This window comes from Trematomus bernacchii, unplaced genomic scaffold (genome assembly GCF_902827165.1).
Source record: "Trematomus bernacchii unplaced genomic scaffold, fTreBer1.1, whole genome shotgun sequence".
In the NCBI taxonomy this organism is placed as follows: Eukaryota; Metazoa; Chordata; class Actinopteri; order Perciformes; family Nototheniidae; genus Trematomus; species Trematomus bernacchii.
The window spans coordinates 1,178,001-1,198,161 of record NW_022987654.1 but is presented as its reverse complement, the minus strand read 5'-3'; the positions used below and the strand labels follow the sequence as shown (position 1 = coordinate 1,198,161).

Below are 20,161 nucleotides of genomic sequence, written 5' to 3'. Positions count from 1 at the left end.
GCCAATGTTCCCACCACTTTTTAAAAGTATAACTTATAAATGTTCTGAAAAATAACATGCACAAAGAAATGTAATAAACAGGGACTGGTCAGCTTTCTGTCCCCAGAGTCAGAACTAAACATGGAGAAGCAGCATTCAGTTATTATGCTCCAAATATCTGGAACAAACTCCCAGAAACCTGCAGGTCCGCTGCAACTCTTACTACTTTTAAATCCAGGCTGAAGACTTTTCTTTTTGCCGCTGCTTTTAATTGAACTATTCACATCTTAAACTGCACTGTAACTTTTAACTTTTATCCATGTATTTTTTCTTTTAATGTTTATTTTATTATCTTTTCTTTTTAATGACTGATTTTAAATGCCATTTTCTTAATGTCTTCCATTTTTGTAAAGCACTTTGAATTGCCTTGTGTTGAAAGGTGCTATATAAATAAACTTGCCTTGCCTTGCCTTGCCTTGCCTTGCCTTGCCTTGCCTTGCCTTGCCTTGCCTTGCCTTGCCTAAACAAGAACACTGGTTTAGTGTCAAGATGTGCAATTTGGACATGTAAGTAGACTTTTAATAGAAAATGTAAAAAACTAACATTGCTCCCACTTTGACCTGCACTTAAAAAAAAAAGCCAACAAATAGAATTCCTCCTTACTCTTTTGACTCTAAAATGACCCAAAAACATGCTTACGGCAATGTTGTTTGACCTGTTTGCCTGAAGTAAATGTTGTCTTTTTGGTTTATTTTATTTTCAGAGTACCAGAATGCGTATGTTAAATCTGGAAAATTGTCCCCACCACTTTCTAACAAAGTGACGCCCTTGGACACATTTGACAAATATTGTTACGCCTGCGTCCTTTTTTTAAAATATTCAACTCTTAGAAGTGTGTGCAGGCTACACTGTGACAGAGAGGTTGCAGCTCAGTATGGACAGATAGTTTGACATTATGTCATTCTGGGATTTATCTGATTGAAAGCTGTTCATTTTTTTTAGAAAGGGAAAAATAGAGTAATGTCTCAGATAGAATAATACAATTATCAAACTGTCGCAATGGATGACTCTGGATTAGCCCGATTACGGATCTGAAGTTTCTAGGTTCAACTGGCTCGCCATTTTCAACTTGTAGTCTTTAATATTTTGGCATGTCATTACATTCAAATAGAAGATTATTAAAACATAGTTTTTGAACACCGTCTTAAAGCTACAGAAAACGCAGATGTGTTTATCAGGACCTATTTATCTCATTAATATATTGTCATAAATTGATTTATACAAACTTGATCTATATAACTTCATCAACAGGAATTTGACTTTTATTATGTATGTTTAAATATTGAATGTTGTCTATGCAGTAACAAGGTGGCAGCATTATCAAGAATCAAGTTTTTAATGTCTTGTGCATAAAAGTACAGTTGGTCTCTATCTCTGCTTTTTAAATCATCCTTTTAAATCTATTTACATTTTAATTACTTTGTGCTTCCGTTTACTCAATTGAACTATCACATAGAAAGCCTGATTTGCAGAACACTCAACAATTGGGCTACAGGCGCTGGGAAAATATTTGACCTGAGGATATCCTGATAATTATGTCATTGTTTAAAACTCCATTACTTCATCCTTGAACTCTGGAATCACAGACTTTGCATGTATGCTAAAGTGGCAGTTCAATTAAAGGTCCCCTATTATACTGTTTTTCATCAGTATATTATAGGTCTCAGATATATACAAAACAAGTCTCTGAAGTGTTTGGCTCCAAATACCCAACAGATCATTGTAGCATCCCATAAACCCCTCTGTTTCAGCCCTGTTTCAAAAGTGCTGATTCTGTGTCTATTACTTTAGATGAAAATAAGGAGCCACTCCCCACGCCCCTCTGAGAGATATTTGGTTAAAAAGAACACAATGGTGCTCTAGGTTGGTTATTGGCTAATGGTTACACAAGCCAAAAAAAGGTTATGACATCATAAAGTGGCCACAATCTGATCAGCTCATTTTCAGACAGGTTTTTATATTCATTTCATTTCAAACCTTTATTTATCCAGGTGTATCCCATTGAGATCATTGATCTCTTTTTCAAGGGAGACCTGCTCAAGTAGGTTCCACATGAAACATAAAAACATAAACAGAACAACAAAAAGGACATAATACAGCATAATTACAGGGATTACAATTTACATAACTATCCACATGAACAGGTACCAACAGCATCCGATTGAGTAGCATCCAACCGAGCTTTAAAAACAATATATAAATATATAAATGGATCAGGAGAAAAAGTGAGCAAATATTTTTTCCTGAAACGTTCAGAGTCTCTTAACGCAGAGGGGACACATGTTTATGTATAAAATACATGAAAAAGTGGATTTTGCACAATAGGTGACCTTTAAGTTAAGCAGTTTTGTTTTAGTCATAGGGAATCAAACGTCAAGAAAATGTATATTCTTCAACAAAGTATCTACTTTTGAAATTGACCTTTAATAATAATAATACTAATAACTCTGCACTCTTCAATGTAACACAGGCACAACAGGTTCTCATCACTCTCGTAAGACCTTTAAAACACTGTATACTGATATTCAGGGTATGAACCCCTCACACTCCCCACTGCAAAGTACAAACCCATTGTCCCCGTTGGAATGATCCTCAGAGCGGGGTGGGCGTGGGGATTTCTCAGGTGACAAACACAAAGTTCCCAGAGTTTTTAGGGGGGCTCAACAGTCAACAGTGTGAGAGATGAAGAACCTGCATGAGGACATGGCTGCAACACTACTGACTCTGATGCTCATGATACCCTACATATGCGAGGGAGGTGAGTTTTTTTATGACACAGAATGACTGAGAAAATGCAACCTTGCTGCTATTATCTGAACAATTATTATGTCTCTGGTACCTGTTTATGTTTAAGCACTGCTGAGGAAATCCACAGCGATGGACTTCCTTCAAAAAACAAGAGAGAAGCGTGATTCTGAGTGTTATCCCAGAGGCTGCAGCTCAGAGGCCAGTGAGTCTGGAGAACTGATGGAAACAGAACATGTTGGATATGTAAGTTTTACTGTCATTTGTATTTTCTTTCCCAATTGCCTTTTTAAATAATCTTAAATCATTTAATAATCTGCTGTTGTGTGGATGAATAGGCTGTTAAACCAAGGTTTTCATTGTTTTTTTACATATTCAAAACCTGCAATTTCCACACTGATAACAAAATACTATTATGTTGAGACAGTTGGGTGGTCAATGTTGTAGCATAGAATGTAGCATTATTAGAATGTTTTTAATGTATTAATTTGACATTGAATTAGTCTTATTTTTTTCATGTTTTGGTGGATCACAATCATGTTGTTAAATGATGTCCTACTAATGTGATTCAGTGTACAGATCAAGTAAACAAAAGTGAAAAAGTGCCATCAATCTGTGTGGGTATCTGGGTCTTTGCATGGAAAGGGATTATGCCCATGACACTATGAATAAGACCATGTGTGTCCAAAACCTGGACTCCAGGGATGAGAAGCGTTCCTCTGTTCGACAGGGATAATGTGTAACATAATCAAGCAAGTCACTGAGGCGTCCACCATTACCGTGTTCCTACTTGCTTGCAATGAGGAGAGAGAGTGAAGGCAGGCCATTAACATCGACTCTGTTACTAAGTGCACCTGCTGCTAATATCAGGTGACAGCATGAAAGCCAGCAGAGAGGTGGAATGTGATCAACTAGGATTTCTGTCATTTTGTAAGACATTTAGGTACATGTTGTTTCTTTGTTGCAAACAATGTTGTTCCATAAACCATTTTCAGTTTGTATGGATACTATAAGCAACTACAGCCTGGTTTTGTTGTAATGTATGTATTACATTTGGAATCAAATCTAACAAACTTATTTATAGGAGGAGAATTCCAGCCTGCTGTATGATGGGGGTGCTACTCAGGAAGGAATACACAATGTAAGTTTGGTTTTATATCTTACCTACATGATGTTGTTATTTATAGATACATATTAGTTATTTTACACAAGAAGTTTATGAATAAACCTATATAAACAAAGCCTAAAATCACTTTTGTCTTGTAGGCGAGCCCTGGAGGGGAGTCTGTGGCGAATGAAGGATCTGGGATGTAGCCAAGAGGGAAAGAGCAACACGACGATGTTGTTGGTGTTGAGGGAAGCTCAGCTTTCCTAAAAGCCTCCTGATACCAAGGGCAACTTTGATTGATTGTATATCGGTGAAAAGCATAGCAACTAGTAATACACTATAGAAGTAAAATACAAAGTTTGATCACTTAAATAAGCCTTTGAACAAAGGGTTTATAGAATTAACATGATTTGTTTTAAGGATTAATTTGCATGCTCTATTTACTTGTTGTTTTAATTTGTTAACTCCAATTGTTATTGTTTTATGTTTAGCACTTGCTGTCTTTGGTTATTACAGTTCAGCATGTGACTTGATACTGAGTTTGAAAATAAAAAGTAGGTATCCTTGTTAGAAATTATGTTTAAATAAACATAAAATATCTTTATCTATGTATCCATATTAAATACGTTGTCCAGTAGGCCTATATTGTAACTTCTAAAAATATTTGAGCAACTATTCAGCTTATAAACGTTTCAATAAATAAGATGTATATTTTATGCATGTTTTCTATAACCTTTTTTGTTAATTAAAGGGTCTTTAAGAATTGAATCATTTATCTCTTGGGAGTTTAGGGTTCTTTTTTTTTGGAGGTTTTAAACCTTTGTGTAGGTCTCACTTTGCAATTTGAACCTGTGTGTCTGGTATGCAGTATGTTGTTGTGTTGGTATCATTATTAATCCATCAAGTTAAAACAATCCAGGGAAATGGCACTAACCTTCTGATTAATAACTTTAACTATTCACACACTACAGTTATGGCCTGTATCCTGTTGCATTTCATGAAGATTTGTACACTTTAGTTGTTATCTGAAGCAAATAGGCATATCTTTGCCCTCTGTGTAGTTTCTATTTATAAATCAGAGGAATGCACAAATCACAAAGACGATCCATCTGGTTTTTTTTCTGATTCCAAGTGTTTCACATTTGAAGTACTCTTACTTAAAATCTACACGACATAAAGCTGAAGTTCCTAAAGGATGTCACATGCTGATCACGGGCTTGGGTGGTCACTGTTTCCTCGCATAACTGGACAGTTGATCAAACCAATTAATGGAGGTTGTAATGAGACAAATATAAGGACCAACATTTTCTATTTTAATTACTAATTAGTCATTTGGATATTTGCAATGTTTTCAAGTACAATCTACCTTCTGTTTTAATCTAATGTTATGCGTTAATAATTGGAGCTATGCACAAGAGGCAACGGGCTACTGCCTCTTTAATGCTGCCTTCAAGTTCTCATCGTAAAATCAACCTTTTCCACTTCAAGTAGTAATTATTAGTACTTTCCTTACTTGTAACAACATACCCGATCAATTGAGCTCTTTTTTAATTATATTTTATTTGGGGAACCAAGCACCAACGATGTATGCTGTGCATGATGATACAGTGGATATATAATAATTCACATAGAGCCATTATCTTTACAATTTATATCGTATACATGATTGTGTTAAAAGTTATTCCATATAATATAATATCCCTAAATCAACTATCATCACATCCTGCTTACACCAAGTACAAAAATAAAGTTCTCACTTTACTAACTTTCTTTAGCAAAAAAAATATCTGTAATTTTCATACGTGTCAATATCCCCATTTTCCAAGCGCACGGAAAGGCAGCATAACAACCGACGACAGTAACTGTTACGGCTTGACACTTTAGCTTTTAGCCTGCACACAAGAGACAGCTTCGGTCGTTCAAAGAAATTTCATTTCACAATGTAAGTCTTTAATGTTTCTACAAAAATGTTTTACATTGTAATCGTACACGGTCAAACCTGGGTAATGTAGGCCTATCGACCTTCCGGGTAGTTTGGTGAAACAGGATCACAGAAAAAAAAAGAAGAAACGCCCAAAACTTTGTGACTAGCCAGCAACAAGTGCTAGGATCGTAGTTTTGAGACTTAAGCTAAGCTAACTATCGCAGAGATGTGTTTATTTTCCCAACACAAACTATGTCCACTCCCTTTTGCTAGTTAAACAACGTTAGACAATTAAAGTAAGAAATATAGTGCAGGCTTGTATACCGTAAACAGCTGCGTATCGTTAAACATGAATGTTAGCTTTATGCTAGCCTAGCCTTTTCTCCGTGTTCAGGCTGTTTGTTTGGTAGAGCTGGCTACGTGGTTACTTTCAGTTTTTAAAACATTTCCGAGGTACATTTTAAATATGGCAACTGTAATTGGGAATCACTAGAAGTTAAAGTAGGTAAAAGTAGTGGTGAAGTCAGTTTTAAGCAGAACATGTCTCAGTGGCTTACCTTATACTTTGTTTATACGTTTATTAACTGACGTTATATGGAGAAGAGGTATGAAGTGGTGTGGCTAGGACTTTGTGATGGCTTTAAAGAAAAACAATAATTTACTTTTTTTTTTTTGTCATGTTACAATAGAAAAACAGAGCAAGCGAAATCATAATCCCTTTCCATTATTTTTACTACCACCCTAAACATAGGAAGTATGTCTAAAATAATGAGAATAAAACGTTATTTCAGAAAGTGTAAACTAAAAAACAGTTATTTTACAGCCCTAATTAAATCCATCCATAATTGAATAGTACTTGTTTGGATAATGTTATTCCTTTCTGAAGATAGTTCCTGTTTTCAAATGTTTCAAAAATGGTACCAAGTGGTTTGCTAAGTCAATGGGAGTTTTTTTTAATTTATTTTTAAAAATATCAAATCAAAGTTGGACAGTGTTATGTTGGGAAACATGCTTTTATGATGTCGGCCTTGCAGGGATCATTTAATCAAGATAAGTCAGTTGTCAAGATTTTTGTGTTTGACTTTGCTGACATGTTTGCGATATAGCTAAGTTTATCTATCTAGGTTAACGTCTGCTGATGCAGTCAGCTAACGGTTCAGTGTGATGCACATTACATTCACAACACACATACATGACACATGACCTTAACCGTCTAATGTGTACGCCTATTTTTCAGTTCTACAATGCACTATGGAAACTGCAAGCATAGCCAAATTCATATCTCTTATACATTTTGGTTTCTGCTTGGAGTTATACATATTAAATAATACAGTTAGAACATTTTGGGTCAAACTCTTGAGTCAAGTTTTCAAACTGTGTTTACTAAAAGAATGTTATCTCTGGATGTAACTATTACCTGCAACCTCTCTCATGTATAGTTTGAAGAATATAAACTTTTTTGCTCTCAGGCTCTTTTCAACAGGTTTAATAACTTTTGTAAGTAATAATGTCCTAGCTAGCATACAACTACTCAGACTATTTCTGTATCTTCGGTCTGTTGGTTTTACATCTATGAACACATGTCACCTTTAGGGTCATGAGTGATGCGAGACAGTCACAAGAATCTGCTTACAACCGTCACTGGAACCAAAGGGGCCTTCAATGGGCCTTCAATAGGCCTTCACATGTCGGACATGGCACTTAAACAGAATGAAGTCATCATCCATGTTAAACACACCTTTGCTTTTTGTGGTATGACAAGTAGGGCTGTGCAATTAATCGTATTTTAATCGCAATTACGATTTTGGCCTGCCACAATTACGAAAACAAAATAATCGAAAAAAACAATTATTTTGCTTTGCTAGGTTGTGACAGTGCACTGCAACATATTTGATCTAATTAATTTTGGTCTCATTTATTTGTATTTATCATATTTATATATGTTTAGTAGCTTGGGGAATTGCGCTCCAAAATATTTGTTGATCTTGTTTATTGGTATTTATTATTTTGATATTATTTATTTAAATGTATCATTTATTTTTGTATTGGTTTTTCAGTTGAATTATACGTTCAGGGTAATCAACAGTTAAAAAGATACTGTTCAAATTATTATTTGTATTTGTTTTAAAGTTCAATAAATGGATTTTTTCAAAGTCAATGAATAATCGTATTTAATAATCGTGATATCAATTATTGACCCAAATAATCGTGATTATGATTTTTGCCATAATCGCACAGCCCTAATGACAAGTATAAATGTCTGATGTGTAAAGGACCAAAGAAGATATGGTTATTCATTGAGAGGAGAAATTGTTCAGAAAGGTCTGAGAGATTTTATAAAGTTGCAGGGGTATATCCGGTGGCATTACAACAAGAATGATGAACCAGATGTGTTAACAGACAGGCTGTCCATCACGAGAAAATGTCTATTTTGAGAATAGGTTTGAAGGTTATTTACAGTTTTCAGACCTGAAATGTGGTTGTTTTTTCCTATTTTTCTTAATCTACATTGATAGTAAACAAAAATGTAACTCTGGATCTTAGAATTTTAGTTCGAACTATTTAATTTAAGAGAAAAAGCATTATGACAACGGTTAAGTTCACCTTTTCACCATTGTTTTGTTTGTTTTTTGTCTTACTTTTGGAAGGAGTCATGTCATGATTTATTTTCCTTAAGTAATTAAGTAGGGTGTTCATCAGAACAGTTTCTAGTTGACTGTGATGTGTTAAACCTAGACTGTAAGAAGGAAGTGACTTAAGCGGCTGACGATTTAAGTTCTTTGGTCTCTTTCTTTGGAATCTCACTTTTGTTTCATACCTTTTATAAAATATGCATATTTAATTAGGTAATTCTATATATCTATATATATATATATATATATATATATATATATGCATAATTCATGGTTTGGGTGTGTATTTCAGTATTCATGGGTGTGCAATAACAGTTTTGCATGTAAAGGAGTGGAAGAGCAGTGATTCATTTACAGCAGTCTTTTAATGTGGATTGAGTCTGAGTATTTGGTGTAAACTGCCACACTGGCCTCTTTCCCAGAGTCCAGATACATCCTGTATACATCCTGTATACGCTCTACAGCAGTGACCATCAACATTCTCATCCGGCCCGCACGGCGGGGGTGACTGAGGCGTTGGCGGAGTGCCTAGTGCGTTCGCCCCCCCCCCACACATTTTTTTTTTTTACAACGTCTCGTGAGTAATGTGCAGTACCGGAGTCCAACAGAGAGGCAGCAGCTGCGGGACAGTAACCTGCGTACTGCGTAGCCTTCCCTGCCCTGAAGAAGAAGTGATCCTTCGTTAGCGTGAAGAGTCTGCTAAGCTTTATGCAGTACATGAGCGTGCTCCTCTAGCCCCCCCCCCCCGGTCAACAACTTCGAAATTCTGGGCTATATATAAAAATTGCTGGCCCGCGAAAGTGTCTATTGGATACATTTTGGCCCTTGGACAAATGTAGTTGGTGATCCCTGCTCTACAGTTTGGTGTGATCACCTCGATAGTTTCCTATTGTTTTCGAGAGAAGAGAACTGTCATTATTGCAGAGCAGTGCTGACTCATGTCAGAGGGGGGCAGTATTAAACCACCAACCTTAAAAAAAGGCCTTTACTGTTGCCCCTTTCACACCAACGCGGTTCCCGTTCTAGCTCCGTGCTAGAGCTTTTCTGGTTCGGAACCGGTTTTTCTTTTCAGACCCCGTTTTGTTCACACCGCCCAGAGCCCGACTGGTGCTGCTGCGTCATGAGTCATGACGTCACCGTTTACCTCGCTGATTTTCTCCCCAACGGCGTCGGGTCGATGATCATGTTGCTTTTAATCATACGAAGCCAGATTAAATTAAATAACTACTTCTCAACCCTTGTACCTTTCTCCAGAGTGCCGTGGTTCATTGTTTATTAATGTGTTTCAGCGGCATTTACCGACCGCTGCAGTGCTGCCCACTGTTTGGCATCACAACGCTGTTATGAAAGTTTCTCTGGTATAAAATGGGTGATGTTAGCATAGCAACCGAAGCTAAACTGACTATCTTGACTACTTGTTGCTATCCTATTGTGGCATAAGCTGGCACATTTTACCGGCGTATTTTTCATTATGATTCTACTTGTGATAGTCGGACATTAATTATGACAACCTGTGCAGCCCATGTATTGATTCCATCTGATAGCTGCTATAATACAAAACAAAACGTCTGCCTGCTCTCCACAATGATCAATAACAGCGAACGAATGGTCAAAGTAAGGCACAAATAAACAGAATCACACTAAGCCTGGTTAGTGTTGCCTGACTTTATAAAGTGTGTTTTTTTTTAATAAGTGTGGTTGCGTTCTAGTCACTTTGGTCAGTGCTACTGCTTGTTACAACTTTCATTTGCCGTACTCGCCATAAACTGTTATTGCTCAGGTTGATCCGGCCCCTGCCCCTGCCCCTGCCCCCGCCTCCAACGTAAGCGTGACGTATGCGGTTCTTGCTTCTAGACCAAAAAAAATGTGGTGCTTGAAAAGCACCGGTTTTCGGAGCTTAGAGGCGGCTCCGCTGCGGTGTGAACAGGAAAAAACTGTGCATTTCAGGCTCTAGCTCCGAACCGGCCCTGGAACTGCGTTGGCGTGAAAGGGGCATGTGTGGCAGACTCCATCATTGAACATTAGACTGTAAATACATTGAATTATAAATTAACAAAAAAAGTGATATCAGTTCATTTACATAGAATTGTACAATATTTTAAATGAATTTGACTGATTCAGAAATTATATAAGTCACATGTAGTCTAGATATAGCCTAGAGACTTTGGATAAGAATGCTTTTTTGCAATTATGGTTAGGCTGTTTGCTTCTCTTATCACCTGCTGTTATCCATATGTGCCTGAACAGTTTAATGCATTTTTTATTTTTTATTCTGTAAAATCCAGAAGGCTAATATCTACTCTTAATTTGTCCTCATCTCATCAGGTCAGCAGCCGGTCCAGATGGTGCTGGTGCTGGCGCCGCGCCAGGCAACAGGCGCCTACAGCAGACCCAGGCCCAGGTGGACGAGGTATGAGACATCTCTGATTGCTGGTATACCAGATCCAGTTAAAGCTCCACTATTACATTTTAACACTGGTTGTTAAGGATGATAACGCCAAATAGTTTCAATTTAAGTATGTTGTATTATTAGTTCTACGCAAATTCTTGATTACAGTTGATTATTTTTGAAGGAAAACTCAAACATCAGAGACCATGTTACTCTTCCAAATTAGAGATTTTCAATTTCAGATTCACGATGTCAGATGGAACCAAATGCGTGCGTCATTTTTCTCACCTAGCCAACTGTTATCTCCATCTTCAGCCGCTATGTAACTGCCATCTTCCATAATGTCTGTCTGGAGACTTGCATAACCCTTGGCAACGGCGTTATGAATCATCACAATTTGGAATCAGTGCTCTCTGCCGCTCCGCCTTCACATTTCCCCTCACATGCCAGATACATCTTTTATTCAAAAAACATGCCAGTGAGGCTACCAGGAAAGAAATGGCTGCTAAATCACGCTCTTTCTGTGTTTCCATTGTTAATCAGCTTTACAGTTCTATTTCTCAGTTGCGTCCCTCTTAATCTTTTTTGGGCATTTAAAATAAGCATGTCACGGAAAGCCTCCGATTGGCTGCCCGGGGTTTATGGAATCATTCTGAGTGCCACGGTTACGCAACACCCGCATGGCCAAACACACTTCTTTCCGCCCCGCCTCTCTGGGGAGGCAGTGGAACATTTGGGTTATGTGTAGTCTGCAAGACTGTTTGTTTGTGTAGATTCACATCTGCCTGGCTTTGTTTATTTATTTTTATTAGGCATATTATTTTATTTAACCTTTTACGGTAATGTGTTGTTTATCTTGATTTATGGTTTCAGAGGTTACTCATCACTTACAGCAATAATGTCACCATTCTGCTTAGGATGCACTTGGAATTAGGGATGCTCCAATCGCCAATTTTGGGGCCGATCGCCGGAATCAGTATCGTCCGATACCGATCGCCAATCCGATCGAGTGGGCGGGGCCTAAATGGAAGATTTAAACATCACTTTAAATCTTCCATTTAAAGTGATGTTTAAAACTCAGTTAATGGGGCTCATTCACTGGAGCTTCCACAAACAACAATCAACTTAATTATTACATTCAAATTATGTATATTATTCAAGTTTACATTCACTTTGGATAATACCACGGGAGAAATGAGCGGAAGCGCTCTCTTTTCCTCTCTCTCCCTCTCTTTCTCCCCCTCTCTCCCCCTCTCTCCCCCCCCTCTCTCCCTCTCCTGACAGCCCGTCAGTATTGTCTCATGCAGCTCGCTGATCCAGTAATGTGTGAGGCCGACAGTGAAGAATAAACATATTTATAACTAGTTTAGCTTGTTCCAGAGGTAGATAAAATAGCTAAGTGTGTTAGGTCTAACTCTTGTGTGTTTCGCTCCGCTCACCGGTCCGTCACAGCGGGTGGAGCTGCAGGATTTCTGCTTCACACACACGTTGCATACCGCTATTTTACTGTCTTTTTCGGACACTTAAAATACTGCCAGACCGGTGAAGCCATTTTGGCGAGCTTGTTTTGCCGCGTACAGAGAAAAGTGTCATGTATTTTACGTCATGCGATCGGCATGTTTAGAGAGCACCGATCGATCGGTAGAGAGTGAGTATCGGCAGATCTCGATCGGTGACCGATCGATCGGAGCATCCCTACTTGGAATATATTCTTATAATTGTAAAATAACAAGGTGAATCAGTGTTTGGTCAATCTTTAATGGTGTCTAGTCAGGATCACCCAACATCCACATCAATTACACCAAGAGACATTAAAAAAAGTACTGATATCTTTTTTTCTTTTTGTACCTTTATTTAACCAGATTGGTCCATTGAGATCATAGATCTCTTTTTCAAGGGAGACCTGCAGCAAATAGGTTCCACATGAAACATACAACAACATAAAACAATAAAGGACATCATACAACATATTTACAGGCTACATTTACATACTTATCGACATTTACAAGTACCCATAGTTTCAAAGAGCATTTCATTTAGACTAGCTTTAAAAACATGCAGAGGAATGAAATTTCTCAGTTTCAATTCTTGCTGAAGATTGTTCCAAGCAAGTGGAGCTGCACACATAAAAGCTGTCTTACCTAAGACAGTCCTTGCTCTTGGCACATCTAACAAGACTACATCATGCGATCTCAGACAATAGCTGCTTGCAACTCTCTGTGTGATCAGAGAGCAGATATAAGATGGTAGTTTACCCAACATGGCTTTATAAATAAACGTGTACCAATGACTGAGCCTCAGTACAGTAAGTGATGGCAAACCTGCCTCGGTATACAGTGTACAGTGATGTGTAAGTGCTTTACAATTAGTGACAAATCTCAGTGCACTGTGATAGGCGGCATCTAACTTGTTCAGGCAATGGGCAGGTGCATTCATATAGACCAGATCACCATAGTCCAGCACAGGTAAAAAGGTCACAGTGACTAGCCTTTTGAGAAACAGGACTTGTTTCTGAAAAAGAAACCTAGTCTAACCCTCAGCTTTTTAAGCAGGTTATTGACCTGAAGTTTAAAAGTGAGACAATCATCAAGCCAGATACCAAGGTATTTGTAACAGGCAACCACTTCAAGTATTATTCCTTGCGCAGTTACAATATCCAAAGCAGTCTCTGGTGTGTTTTTAGCGTTTGAAAAGAGCATTACCTTGGTTTTATCAACATTTAAAAGAAGCTTTAGTTCAGAGAGCTGAGTCTGAATAATGTTAAAAACAGCCTGTAATTTAACAACAGCCTCCTTAATGGAGGGACCTACACAATACATCACGGTATCGTCCGCATAGAAATTAGGGATGGGAACGATTTATCGAATATTCGAAATTATTCAGGTATTCGAATAATTATTCAGGTATTCGAATATGAGTTATGAATATTTTTATGAATTTTTTTTTTTTTTTTTTTGGGAGGGATGCCTAAGTTGATTACATATTATCAAATGTAATAATTCAATGTATACGACAGTGCCATAGCTAAATGTGTTAGGTGACGTCTAAAGGTGTGTTTTGCTCCGCTCACCGGTCCCTCACAGCGGGCAGAGCTGCAGGTGCTGATCTCTCTCTCTCTCGCGTCCGGTACTTCACTCGCGTTTATGTCCAAATCCATCAGATCTAGCTAGTTCTAGCTAATGATATGGCTGCTGCCCCTCCCTACACGCAAATCACGCAGACTCAAACCTCATCTTATGCCCAAATGCGGCACAAATGCGCTCCGCAGCCGTTGCGAGGTGAGCGTGCTCCCCCGCCCCATGTCAACACTCGCGACACATGAGTGGCCAGCCTAAACAACAATAAGCACTGCTTGGCAACCGTGTGTGGCGGCAAAGTACATAGACATTTTTGACAGGAGAGATTTAGTTTTGCCGGTATTCAACATATTTTACCAATCATAGTCCGGTAATTATTTACACTCTAAGAAGAGTCCTACACAACAGACATGGCGTCAAAAAGGAGTAATGTGTGGAAATATTTCGACCAGGTTAGTGAGTGCGGTGTAGAGTGCAAACTATGCCAAATTAAACTTATATATATACATACTATACCTTGCTATACCCGCAACCTCCGTTCCAGCTGAGAGGGTCTTCTCTACAGCTGGCCTGATTGTGAATCGCCTCCACACATGAAAGCTGTAGGCCTATAGCTCTCAAACTGTGATCACCAGTTCAATACATTTGACAAATTCGACTTGGTTTCTATACTTATTTGAACATGTATTTATTTATTTCCAAAAGTTATTTAAAAAAAAAATTTCGAAAAAAAATGTTAGAATTTTTTTTTTATAGGATATGTACATTTCGGTTAACCGGTTAACCGTTTTTTGGGGGGTCGAATATTCGAATATACATTTGCTTTCAAATTCCCATCCCTAATAGAAATGTAAAGTTGCTCCATCGACATTTTCACCTAAACTGTTGATATAGATGAAGAATAAAAGTGGACCTAAAACAGAACCTTGGGGAACACCATTTGTAATGTTTAACCACTCAGAAGACAGCCCATCAAAATGAACACATTGGGACCTTTCAGAGAGGTAGTTCACAAACCACCCTACTGCATGGATGGATATGCCAATAGCAGAGGTGGGGACTCGAGTCGCATATTTTTTGACTTGAGACTTGCTTGACTAACATTGATAAAAGACTTGACTTGACTTTGACTTGGTATTCATGACTTGAGACTTGACTTAAGCTTGAGACAGATGACTTGAAAGGACATGTCTGTTTAAAATTAAATATTTGCGTTTGTTTTTGTAGTGAGATATTACGTTTAGTTTTTTCGAAAAACGTGATTGGATGATTATAGCGCCGTGCGCGCAAACCTGGCAACCCACTAGACGGCAGGAGCGTCAGTTAACATGGCAGCGGCTAGCGTTACTCCAAAAATAGTGACGTTTGGATTCAAGGATTATGTTGTCGATGACGCTAATAAGAAGAGAACATCGGTATGCAGGGTCTGCAGCATAAAGATCGGTGACACGACCACCACAACATCCAACTTCATTCGTCACTACAAAAAACCCCACAGAGAAAGGTGCGTGAATGTGTTGTGTTAGCTAGAAAGCTAACGTTAAGTTTAAGCTACGTTAGACTTGATTTCAAATCGATTAAGCATTGCCAAGAGAAGACAAAACGGTAAATGAACACTAGAACCGCCAAGGGATTCATTTTGACTAACCCTGATACTGACGGGCTGTCAGGAGAGGGAGAGAGAGAGAGGAAAAGAGATGCCTCGTTTATTTCCCCTGTGTTATTATCAGAAGTTACTGTAAACTGTTGAATAATGTAGTTCATCTACTTTTAGTAGTTTGTTTAAATGTTTTAATTATGTTGTTTTTGTTTGTAGAAGTGCATCATTCCTTGATTTATTGTAAAATGAATCTGAACTTTTTGATCTGTTATGATGATAAACTGAAGCAATTTCAAAATTAACCCAATTAAGTGAGTTTTAAATCGTCCTACTTAGTTTATAAGGAAATTATGAAGAGGAACAAATTCAATGATTTGAAAATGATATCTATGTAGGTGCTGACGCTGTTGGCGGTTCTAATGTTAACAGACATTTAAATTAAATATGTGTAATGGCAAATGCCATATATGATTTTCTTACCTGGAATTCTGCCTTTTTGAACAGACTTTTTGATTGAGTCCTAGCTATATTGTCTGCAGTTCTGGGGTTAATATGAATCTAATATGATTGTCATCGGTCTAAATTAGATTTCAAATGATTAACTGTGTATGTAATGAAGATCATAGTGTGGGTTGAATCCATTTTTAGAACCACTGTCTTTTAACTGATTTAAATGCGGAAACTGGGCTTATTCATCAGAATTTCGTATGACTTGACTTGACTTGCTTGACCTGAGCAATGACTTGACTTGACTTGCTTGACTCTCACCACAGTGACTTGGGACTTGCTTGATACTTGTAGGTCAAGACTTGAGACTTGCTCATGACTTGCTCATGACTTGCACATGTAGGACTTACTCCCACCTCTGGCCAATACTGACCAGCCTCTGCTTCAAGATGCGATGATCGACGGTATCAAACGCTTTGGAAAGGTCAATAAATAGAGCTGCACAACTCTGCTTATTATCTAAAATACTCGCAATATCATTCACCACTTTCATTGTCGCAGTGATGGTGCTATGTTGCTTTCTGAAGCCTGACTGATGTTTAGACAGGATGTCATTTGTACATAAAAACTCCTTTACCTGTTCACTCACTAGGCGTTCAAGAACCTTAGCCAGAACTGACAATTTAGAGATTGGCCTATAATTATTTAAAATAGTTGCCTCCCCTCCTTTTAGTAAAGGCAGGACATAAGCTGACTTCCATAATTTTGGAATTGTGTTTGTGCTGAGGAAGAGGTTAAAAAGAGAAGTGAGAGGTGGAGCAATAAACTCTGCAGCTATCTTTAAAAAGAAAGGTTCCACGTTGTCCGGGCCGGCCGGTTTCTTAGGATCTAACTTGGATAAGGCTTCATGAACAATATTAATAGTCTAAGGAGTAAAACTGAAAGGGTTTTCCAGATCACATTGTTCAGAGTCACGGACTGTGGTGATCACAGAAGCAGAGTAACAGAATCGAACAGAGAGCCACAGGACACAAAATGCTCATTAAAACAATTGAACATGGTGGCCCTGTTTTGTTCTTGTTTCTGTGTAGGTGGTGGATATTATGCGTGTCAATGTGGACAAAGTGTTGGAGCGGGACCAGAAGCTGTCTGAACTGGACGACAGAGCCGACGCCCTGCAGGCCGGAGCCTCCCAGTTTGAAACCAGTGCTGCCAAGCTGAAGAGGAAGTACTGGTGGAAGAACTGCAAGGTGCCTAGACACAGTTTAGTGATAAAACAAACAAATGAAATTACAATGTTTTCTGTTTTGCCAAATACAAAAGTATTCGTGCTCAATTTCACACACATAATAATTAAATTTAAAATAATATTGTTAAAGGAAAGTTCAATTGTTATTTAATCTGCAAATGAATAGACATCTTAATCCCAGTTCATGTGTGTGGCACTGACTATGCTGAACCCTTACCTCTTGCAGATGTGGGCCATCCTGATAGCTGTCATAGTGATCATCATCATCATCATTGTTAGTGAGTATCAAACCTGTGGTGCCTACCTGTAATTACTCTACTAAGAATTCAGTTGGATCTTGGTTGTTGATATTGAAATCTATTAAAAGAGTGTAGATATATATATATACTACATACTTTTGTTTATGCCGTTACATTCCTTGGTTAATAAACATGTCCTCTTCCAAGTCTTTCATCTGAAATCCTTTACCTCCTTCATTCACAGTTTGGAATTACTCCTAAAATCACAACAAAAATGACAACAGGAGGAGGGGTGGAGAATACAATGAAGAAGAGGAGAGGAGCAACGTTCATATTTGATCTCTCAGAGGAAGACAACATGCCATTTCTGGCAACTGAGCTCCACAGTTTTTCAGGTCTTCATTCCTTGTCCTGGTTTGCCCTCAGTGTGTGTGTGTGTGTGTGTGAGTGGGTGGGGGTGTGTGTGTTTGCAAATGTGCCTGAGTAAGTGAATGTCACCATACCAGAGTTTAACCCTGCATTACTACGACATACCAGACATCTTTACACTTCTAATGGAATTCTTTGCCACTTGCCAAAGAAAACAGAAACATATATATATAGAAAAAGGTCAATCATTCAACTTGAACTGCATAAACCTATGAAAAAAAGAATAAATAAACAATCTTCAAACGTATACAAAAGCACACACACATACTCCAAACTCAGGACTAGAATTGAAAATTGCGATTGTAAACTCTCCTCAAGTTATATTTACTTTTTTATGTTTGATTAATAGCCATTGATTTGTGTGTGCCAGACTAAGAGAAGTGCCTTTGAGGATATACTGTTCTGTGTGTTGGTTTGTATTGTAACCCTGCGTATCATTGAATATATGATCCCTCTCAAACACATACACATTTGTACTTTTCAGATGCCAACATTTCCAATCTTCTCCTAATTTTTAAACAAAGAATTGTACTATACTGTCACTTGAATTAGTGCTGTGCCTCTTCTAAACGTGCCGATAGCTTGGTCTCCGGTATTGCTGCTTTCATCATTCTCAAGAACCGCTCATTCAAAAAACTTCACACTCATCTCTGTGTGGCGTACACTCCTGGGCAACACACCCTCCGTTATACACTTTTCATCCCCTAGCAATGCTCGAGTAAACGCTTCATTTAGCTGCAAATGTTCACACAAATATGGATGAAAAAAGATAGCATGCTGTTTCAAACACTACATAGTGTGTACATTACACACCACTAATATAATCCTTCCTTTGTGTTCCCAGCAATATACCTTCCAAGTGTGAAGTCAATTGTATGAACGGTTGTTGAGAAAGTTGAAGGACAGACAGACATTCAGACAGAAACTCCTTCCATTATAGTTAGATGTCTCAGGCAACCTGGGAATGATGGGATGAGTTTGCCTTATTTTATTTATGCACATGGTTAACTGTTAAAACATTTCTATGTGTAAGACGTTTGATTCTGGGTTGAATAAAGAGGAATTTCATTGGTCACCCGACAACAGATAAGCTAACCAGTAACACACTGTTGAACCACCTGATCATAGCTGTCCATCTTCCTTTCACAAAGGACTCTGTAACAATGAACTAGTATGAGCTTGCGTTAAGATAAGTGCCTATATGTTAAGTCTCACGGCTTGGCAAGAGACCATGCCATGAAGTTAAAAAGTGCTACACTGGTTTAAGAGTTGCAAATGGTATCAATCAGGTGCCATGAAGTTGCCTTTGTTATATATTCAAGCACAATACTTAGGAACATTTAGTGTTAGACAGATGCCTTAATAGGTTTCTCCAATGGAGAACAGCCAAAATACAGCCTCACTGATCATAGAGCAGTGAGTAAACTAGTAGTGCCTTCTCAATGCTCCAACTGTACAAACCTGCTGCTTGCTTTTCTAGCTGAGCTAATTAACGTTTTAATTAAGTCTTCTGTTTAGTCACACTGGCCTTTATTCCACCTGATCAAGGCAGAGTTCTTCTCACGTGTGATATTTTAGTTTTATTATGCCTCTAACAAAAGCTCTCTTTTTTTTGTACTAATCTTAGGGAGGCTGTAGGTGTTTGTTGTCTCTGGGTTCACGGCTGCTGAGCATCGTGCGTGTTTGAGTGTAGCGATAGACTTGGCACACTGGATTGATTGCCTTCCCTGCTGTTGTCTTCTTCATATTCAAATACATGCATTTTAATATTCACTCATAAATTGCATTACTGCAAGGACTGTTGAAGTTGCATTTTCTGTAGTTTTTAAGACATAGTGGTTATTTTTGCTTTCACGGTGCATTGTTGATACTATGGTCACTCAAATGAATAAAGATGGGCTTTGAGTGATAAATCCATTAAGGAAATTGTTAAGTATTTTGACAAGCTTAAACAGTCCTGGTTTTTATCACAGATGTGTGGTCACCATCCTCTCCCGTCTACACCAGTAATTTGAGTACATTTGTGTCATCCTACTCTCCCTAAATGCCTTTTGCTTGAATAAAACATTCAACTAAAATAACAAAGCCTCATCTGTTTGTTTCTGGTATTTTTACTGTTTCCAAAAGCAGCTCATGGACTTGCTTCTGACTGCTAGTGCTGTTCCATATTCATAGATGGCTATATTATATAAACATGCACTTCATTCCTTTGTTGGAACACTCAGACAAAGGCATGTTCCAAAATATATTTTTCTCCAATTCTAAATAAGGGGCTGAAATGC

The 20,161-nt window shown here is 38.1% G+C and overlaps 1 protein-coding gene across 1 annotated transcript; it reads left to right on the top strand.

Annotated features, from left to right (window-relative positions):
- Positions 1 to 5,728: 5,728 nt before the first annotated feature.
- On the top strand, positions 5,729 to 19,964 carry vamp3 (vesicle-associated membrane protein 3 (cellubrevin)). Its single transcript, XM_034134961.1, has 5 exons — positions 5,729 to 5,834; positions 10,775 to 10,859; positions 17,054 to 17,212; positions 17,438 to 17,489; positions 17,695 to 19,964. Coding segments are annotated over exons 1-5 (315 nt in total). The 5' UTR covers positions 5,729 to 5,832; the 3' UTR covers positions 17,712 to 19,964.
- Positions 19,965 to 20,161: the final 197 nt, after the last annotated feature.

Excerpts from the sequence above, each read along its gene's own strand:
- vamp3 (XM_034134961.1), top strand. Across the intron at positions 10,860-17,053 it reads CCCAGGCCCAGGTGGACGAG|GTGGTGGATATTATGCGTGT; the intron begins GTATGAGACATC and ends GTTTCTGTGTAG. Across the intron at positions 17,213-17,437 it reads ACTGGTGGAAGAACTGCAAG|ATGTGGGCCATCCTGATAGC; the intron begins GTGCCTAGACAC and ends TACCTCTTGCAG.